Source organism: Triticum urartu, chromosome 5A (genome assembly GCF_056163025.1).
Source record: "Triticum urartu cultivar PI428250 chromosome 5A, HENAU_Tu73, whole genome shotgun sequence".
Classification (NCBI taxonomy): Eukaryota; Viridiplantae; Streptophyta; class Magnoliopsida; order Poales; family Poaceae; genus Triticum; species Triticum urartu.
The window spans coordinates 505,098,621-505,106,670 of NC_141877.1; the positions used below are offsets into that span (position 1 = coordinate 505,098,621).

Sequence of the window (8,050 nt, forward strand, 5' to 3'; positions counted from 1 at the left end):
TCTGAGTCCAGTTGAGTCAATTTAGTTACATGGATGGATTATGAGAAGCAGACTACAATTCCAACTCATAATTTATCTTCGCATAAGGAGCGCCAGTAATCTGCTTTTCTTGTTCATGACTAGCCTAGTTCTGAGCAGAAGCATTTGACAAATGGTAACCATATTCATGTTATTTTCCTTGCATAAGAAGTTATAAAAAAAAGCAACTTCTTCTGCAGAACAGTTCTGTTCATGGCAACCATTTTGTACAGGAGTGGCTGCACGGGCGCTCCTCTCTTGTTAAGTCTGCAAAGCAGTTAGGTGGAAGCAAAACCTCCTGGGTAGATAGGGGCCGCGATTCGATCCACTTGACAGTGTCCTTGAACACTTGGAACCGAATAGTCTTCTCTTCCTCGTCTCGGTATGTCTTGTTGAACTCCTTCATCCAATTCTCGAACACCGCCTTCATCTCCCCCTCTTTCTTGCGAGCAGCTGCACAAGAAGACAGGTAGGTGGTGGTTCCTGAAATGAGCTGACGAATGAATACGAGGAATCTACCGGCACAATGAAATATAAATACAGTGACTGGATCGAGCCATAATGTTCGTCATCACATGATTCAGGTTAACATAGCAGCAAACTTAAAGCAGACCCCAAGCCACTTAATTTAAATACACCAGCCACACATGGTTCAGATTAACATTGCACCAAACTTGAGGCAGTGAACAAGCTACTTAATTTAACTCCACCAGCACAGCACACATGGTTCAGATTAAGATAGCACCAAACTTAAAAGCAGTGCCACAAGTTATTTAATTTTAACTACACCAGCCACCTGAATTGCACCTGTAGGCAGAGACTTGAGTTGCCTGCTTGTTCACGGCTGGCTTCCATTCTGGCTACCATACTATTGCTTCTCCTGTTTTGGCGCAAAAGCTACATGTTAACAGACTGGAAGGAAAAATGGATAGCAATAAAATTGACTCCATTTATATTTCAACTGTCCACGAAACATACTTTCTTTCTTGTTCAAACTGACCACTAACATGGACAGAGTTCAGTGCTCTTAGTGCGCAGTTGCTACTGCCTACTGGCTGGAATGCACCTACAAACCTAGTTGCTATCTGTTTCGTCAATTAATCGCCAATAAATCAAAGTCTACACAGCTAATAATAAGATGTAAGGCAGAACCATATAAATAAAACGATCTGATTTCTCTGAAAATTCGAACACTCCCACGGAAAAGGAAGAAGAGTATGTTCAAGCTAGCATTACTAGAGAGAGGAAGGGAGGGAAGTTTAATTATAGATGGGATATCTAAAAGAGGGTAAAGCCATATAACCTATATCAACCACAATATATAGGTCCAATTTGACATCCAAAACAACAGAGGAAAGAAATCATAATTCAAGCTAGCAAGTGCATAATGTATATATACATGTATATATTTAAGGATAAACAAATTGCAAAAGAAGATACCGTTCTCATTCTCGGCAAGGAACCTGTTCTGGCGGCACTCTTCGCTGTCTGGGTCATCTAAGTCATCATCGATACAGGGCTGGATGCACGGAAGCTCCTTGCTTGTTAAATCTGCCAAACCGTTAGGTGGAAGCAACTTCTTCTGGGTAGATGGGGGCAGCGATTCAATCGACTTGACGGTGTCCTTGAACACTTGGAACTGCATAGCCTTCATCCAATTCTCGAACCTCGCCGTCATGTCCTCTTCCTTCATCCAGTTCTCGAACGACGCCTTCGTGTCCTGCTCTTTCTTGGGAGCATCTGCACAAGAAGACAGGTATGTATGCATGAGGTGGTGGTTCCTGACATGAAACCTCGGAGCTAACTAACGGATACGAGGAATCTACCTGACTCAACATCATCTGTGCCTTTCCTGAAGTACTGAGCTGCCCAGGCTCCAGCACCAGCACACGCAACCGCGGCCACACCAGCAGCGCCACGAAGGCCAACGCCATTGGGGAGTTCCTTCTGTATCAATCGGGATGAGAGGGGAGCCTGGAGACTGGAGTTGCAGATCTGAGTAAAACAACGGGGGGAGACTCACCAAGGAGTGGAAAGAGCGTGCAGGAGCCGTCGTCCTTGGGATTACCCGCGGCGAGAACCTCCGTGTGAGGAGGAAACCGACGGCCCGCCGGACGGACATGATTGCCTCTTCCTTCGCCTTATCCTCGATTTCCTTTTCCCTCGCCGCCTACGCCTTCTGCCTCACCTCGATTCGATTCTAGGGCTTCCCGTGCCGATGGGCACGGGAAGGCGAAAGGACTCTTTCACGCTGGCGCGCTGGAGGAGCGAGCGAATCAATCAAAAGGGTGCGCTCAGTCAGGGGAGCTCCTATACGCCGCACTTTGCGGTAGAAGGACGCTGCTTCGCATATACGCAGCGACTGGGCCGGCCCATGGCAGACGCCTGCGGGTGCATGTATCAAGTGCGAAGGGAAGCCCATGTTGGTACTGTAGCAAAACAAGAAAAATAACGAAAAAGCAACGCGCGCTCTAGAGGTAATCGAACTCAAGACCTCGTGGTAACGAAGGGCTGCCGATAGCCAGCCAACTGGTTATTCTGAGTGACCAATTTGCAGCGCTAATTTCTAAGAGCTAGCCATTGTGCCAGAACTCAACACCTTTAATTTTATTTGAACATATCTTGGAAATTATAAAAATAAATAAAATATAAGTAATGTTTCAAAGTTTGAATTTTTTTTTGAACATCAAGAACATTTTTTGAACATCACGGACATTTTTTGAACATGGCGAAAAAATCCTGAAGTTCAATATTGTTTAGTCAAATTCTTAACATTTTTCAAATCCCAAACATATTTTCTAATTGTGAACACTTTCCTGAACATGCGAACATTTTGTTTTTTTATAAAAGCGAACAAATTATGAAAAAAGTGATCATTTCTTTAAAAATTGGAAACCCCTTGAACAATTTTTAAACCTGAACATTGTTTGAAATTCTCAAACGACTTTTAACCATTGAACAAAATCTGAAAAACAGGAACATTTTTTGGGATTCAAAAAATTTGAAACCACGATTTTTTTGGAAAACTCCTGAACATATTTTGAATTTTTGAACATATTTCATAAAAAATTAACTTCGTGAACATTTTTTGAACATCGCGAACAAATTTTCAACTTCAATATTGTGTAGAAAAAGAACATTTTAAAATTGTTAACATTTTGCGAATCCCGGACATATTTTCTAATTGTGGACACTTTTTTGAACATGTGAACATTTATTTAACAATGTGAACAAATTTTCAAATTTCGTTTTTTATAAAAGTGAACAAATTTTGACAAAAGAAATAATTTCTTGATTTTTTTTGAAACCTGAACATTTTTTGAAATTCACAAATGACTCTTAACCCATGAACAAAATTTTAAAAACAGGATCATTTTTTGGGATTCAAAAAAAATTCAAACCTTGGAACACTCCTGAACATATTTTGAATTTGTGAACAAATTTCAGAAAATGGAAACATGTTTTGAAAACATGAAATGTTTTTTTATAATCCTGAACATATTTGGATTGCATTTTTATTCCAAATTTGTGAACAAAATTGGAAAAAAGTAATTTAGAAATTCCCAATTCAAAATTTTTCTAGAAAATGAAAAATAAATAATAATAGAATGGAAAAATAAAAAGGAAAATAAAAATTTTAAAAATAAGAAAGTAGAAAAGAAACAGAAATAGAAACAGAAAAAACAAAGAAAATCTGAAAAGTTGAAAAACCAATAAAAACCGGCTTGGGAACCTGCTAGAATGTTCCTGAAACCAGGATCCTGTAGCGTGGTAATCTATCAGCAGTGGGCCGGCCCAAGTTGCCGGTACGCGAGGGCTGATTCCAGGCCCATGCACAGAGTGAAGTCTATTTTGAACCCTGAATTTGTATGTGTGGTCGAAATCAAATCTTAACCTCTCAATCCCTTAAATTCACACACTGAATTTTTAATTCCCAGTCGTTACTCACCTCGGGTCGCTTTTAGGCCGGGATTGCTGACACAATGCACCATGCACGACAAGAGCATAAGCTGCCACCGGCGCGGCAGTGGCCAAAAGAAACTGGCGGACTTTGTGCGGGCGACGCGGGCGTAGTAGTAGGCGTTGAGCAGCATGAGCTCCCCGACTTTGGGGTTGCGAAGACGGCCTAGCAGGGCCATGTGGTGCTCGAAATCCTTTTTATATGGTTAACGCCGCCACACCGCTCCACGGACACAACAACCCTGCCGTCGTGGAGCATCGCCATGTTCGCCGTGTTACAGCCGCCGTAATCGAGAAATTTAGCGGGCACGCGCAACTATTCATCCAGCCCGCCATCGATGTTTAGATCGCCTTGTTGCAGCGGCAACGATGCACCACGGTGCTAGACAGGACCGACGTTCTCGCCGGATGCTCGGCGGCACCCCCCATTCCGCACCAAGAAGGCTAGAGAAATGGAGATGACACATGGGTCCATCTAGTCAGTGAGAGTAGAGGCTATCCTACCTAGGTAGAGTGACTTTTTCACATGCAGTGGCTAACTCAGCTATCCCAGTATTTCCTAGGAAACCCATATTTGGATGCGGTCTCAAGGTTACAAATGACCGGGATTAGAGAAAACAGGGTACCTATTTCAGAGATTTAGAGGTCAGGGTTCATATTCAACGATATATACAAAGTTAAGGTTGAAATCAGACTTCACTCCCCATGCACTGCTGGGCAACGGGCCGGCTTGTGGCATGTTGAAGCCCGTCTGGCTAGTTTTAGGCAGAAATACTTCGAACAAATAGAGAAAAAAAATCAGAAACAAATATAGAAGATACTAAAAATAAGTAAAATCTCCACTACTATTAAACAATCAAACAAGAATTTTCTTACGTGCACCCCACAATTAGTCCCACAACATCGCACGGACCAATCAACACCGCACGATTAGGCCCACAAATTTCAATCTAACAGCCATCATTTATCTAATAGCGGGATGGTGTGGACTTAACAATTTCTAATGACTGACCATACTCCAGCAGTAGAGGAGTATTCGCTGGCCTATACGTGTCGCAGCCCACGATCTGCTCCGAAATTCATGGCGCAAATTTCAAGAGGTTTAGGCATGCAAGGAAATCAATAAAAGCTTGAGGCGTTAAGGGAGCTATATATGCAGCCCTCCCGTCCAAAAATCTCGCAGATTAATTTCAGGGCCCGACGCCGCCTTCCACCTGGGCAGAAGCCATTCCGGTCATCGGCAACCTCCTCGACGTCGCAGGCAAGCTGCCACACCAATCCCTAGCATGCCTCGCGAATGGTACGTCCCGCTGATGACACTCCTGATGGGGAACGTTGCAGAAAACAAAAATTTTCCTACTCGTTTCACCAAGATCCATCTAGGAGTTCATCTAGCAACGAGTCATCGGATGCATCTATATACCTTTGTAGATTGCGTGCGGAAGCGTTCAAAGAACGGTGATGATGTAGTCGAACACGACGTGATCCAAATCACCGATGACCAAGCGCCGAACGGACGGCACCTCCGCGTTCAACACACGTATGGGACGGGAGACGTCTCCTCCTTCTTGATCCAGCAAGGGGGAAGGAGAGGTTGATGAAGATCCAGCAGCACGACGGCGTGGTGGTGGATGCAGGGCGTCACAGTAGCAGGGCTTCGCCTATACTACGAGAGAGATACGTAACGGGGAGAGAGGGAGGCGCCAGGGGCTGGTCTCTTAAGTCCCTCCTCTCCCCCACTATATATAGGGGTGCTAGGGGGGGGGGGCGCCGGCCCTAGGAGATGGAATCTCCTAGGGGGGGCGGCGGCCAAGGGTGGGGGGCTTGCCCCCCAAGCAAGGGGGCGCCCCCTTTAGGGTTTCCCCTCAACCCTAGCCGCATGGGCCCTAGGGGAGTGGCGCCCCAGCCCACTTTGGGATGGGTTCCCTCCCACTTCAGCCCATGGGGCCCCCCGGGATAGGTGGCCCCACCCGGTGGACCCCCGGGACCCTTCCGGTGGTCCCGGTACAATACCGGTGACCCCGAAACTTGTCCCGATGGCCGAAACAGCACTTCCTATATATAATTCTTTACCTCCGGACCATTCTGGAACTCCTCGCGACGTCCGGGATCTCATCCGGGACTCCGAACAACATTCGGGTTACTGCATATACATATCTTCACAACCCTAGCGTCACCGAACCTTAAGTGTGTAGACCCTACGGGTTCGGGAGACAAGCAGACATGACCGAGACGACTCTCCGGTCAATAACGAACAGCGGGATCTGGATACCCATGTTGGCTCCCACATGCTCCACGATGATCTCATCGGATGAACCACGATGTCGAGGATTCAATCAACCTCGTATGCAATTCCCTTTGTCAATCGATATGTTACTTGCCCGAGATTCGATCGTCGGTATCCCAATACCTCGTTCAATCTCGTTACCGGCAAGTCACTTTACTCGTACCGTAATGCATGATCCCGTGACCAGACACTTGGTCACTTTGAGCTCATTATGATGATGCATTACCGAGTGGGCCCAGTGATACCTCTCCGTCATACGGAGTGACAAATCCCAGTCTTGATCCATGTCAACCCAACAGACACTTACGGAGATACCCGTAGTCTACCTTTATAGTCACCCAGTTACGTTGTGACGTTTGGTATACCCAAAGCACTCCTACGGTATCCGGGAGTTACACGATCTCATGGTCTAAGGAAAAGATACTTGACATTGGAAAAACTCTAGCAAACGAACTATACGATCTTGTGCTATGTTTAGGATTGGGTCTTGTCCATCACATCATTCTCCTAATGATGTGATCTCGTTATCAATGACATCCAATGTCCATAGTCAGGAAACCATGACTATCTATTGATCAACGAGCTAGTCAACTAGAGGCTTACTAGGGACATGTTGGTGTCTATTATTCACACATGTATTACGATTTCCGGATAACACAATTATAGCATGAATAAAGACAATTATCATGAATAAGGAAATATAATAATAATGCTTTTATTATTGCCTCTAGGGCATATTTCCAACAGTCTCCCACTTGCACTAGAGTCAATAATCTAGTTACATTGTGATGAATCGAACACCCATGGAATTCTGGTGTTGATCATGTTTTGCTCTAGGGAGAGGTTTAGTCAACGGATCTGCTACATTCTGGTCCGTATGTACTTTACAAATATCTATGTCTCCATCTTGAACATTTTCACGAATGGAGTTGAAGCGACGCTTGATGTGCCTTGTCTTCTTGTGAAACCTGGGCTCCTTGGCAAGTGCAATAGCTCCAGTGTTGTCACAGAAAAGTTTGATTGGCCCCGACGCATTGGGTATGACTCCTAGGTCGGTGATGAACTCCTTCACCCATATTGCTTCATGTGCTGCCTCCGAGGCTGCTATGTACTCCGCTTCACATGTAGATCCCGCCACGACGCTTTGCTTGCAACTGCACCAGCTTACTGCCCCACCATTCAAAATATACACGTATCCGGTTTGTGACTTAGAGTCATCCAGATCTGTGTCGAAGCTAGAGTCGACGTAACCCTTTACGACGAGCTCTTCGTCACCTCCATAAACGAGAAACATTTCCTTAGTCCTTTTCAGGTACTTCAGGATATTCTTGACCGCTGTCCAGTGTTCCTTGCCGGGATTACTTTGGTACCTTCCTACCAAACTTACGGCAAGGTTTACATCAGGTCTGGTACACAGCATGGCATACATAATAGAACCTATGGCTGATGCATAGGGGATGACGCTCATCTCTTCTATATCTTCTGCCGTGGTCGGACATTGAGCTGAGCTCAATTTCATACCTTGTAACACAGGCAAGAACCCCTTCTTAGATTGATCCATATTGAACTTCTTCAATATCTTATAAAGGTATGTGCTTTGTGAAAGACCTATGAGGCGTCTCGATCTATCTCTATAGATTTTGATGCCTAATATATAAGCAGCTTCTCCAAGGTCCTTCATTGAAAAACTCTTATTCAAGTAGGCCTTGATGCTGTCCAAGAGTTCTATATCATTTCCCATCAATAGTATGTCATCTACATATAATATGAGAAATGCTACAGAGC

At 44.7% G+C, this 8,050-nt stretch overlaps 1 protein-coding gene across 3 annotated transcripts; it reads right to left on the reverse strand.

Moving 5' to 3' along the window:
• Window positions 1-336: 336 nt before the first annotated feature.
• LOC147972287 (uncharacterized) lies at window positions 337-2,259 on the reverse strand. 3 transcript variants are annotated; one of them, XM_087523019.1, is made up of 5 exons: window positions 2,042-2,259; window positions 1,845-1,965; window positions 1,459-1,758; window positions 815-898; window positions 337-471 (listed from the first exon to the last, which is right to left on the reverse strand). In XM_087523019.1, the coding sequence occupies exons 1-4, from the start codon at window positions 2,138-2,140 to the stop codon at window positions 879-881; spliced, it is 540 nt and encodes a 179-aa protein (XP_087379145.1). In that variant the 5' UTR covers window positions 2,141-2,259; the 3' UTR covers window positions 337-471; window positions 815-878. The 3 variants fall into 3 exon arrangements, with proteins under 3 accessions (XP_087379145.1, XP_087379146.1, XP_087379147.1); XM_087523020.1 differs by having other exon boundaries at window positions 338-471; window positions 826-898; XM_087523021.1 differs by having other exon boundaries at window positions 384-501; window positions 826-898.
• Between the last annotated feature and the right edge of the window lie 5,791 nt (window positions 2,260-8,050).

Excerpts from the sequence above, each read along its gene's own strand:
- LOC147972287 (XM_087523019.1), bottom strand. The coding sequence starts at position 2,140 with ATGTCCGTCCGGCGGGCCGTCGGTTTCCTCCTCACACGGAGGTTCTCG. Across the intron at positions 1,966-2,041 it reads CACGCTCTTTCCACTCCTTG|AAGGAACTCCCCAATGGCGT; the intron begins GTGAGTCTCCCC and ends CGATTGATACAG. Across the intron at positions 1,759-1,844 it reads CACAGATGATGTTGAGTCAG|ATGCTCCCAAGAAAGAGCAG; the intron begins GTAGATTCCTCG and ends CTTCTTGTGCAG.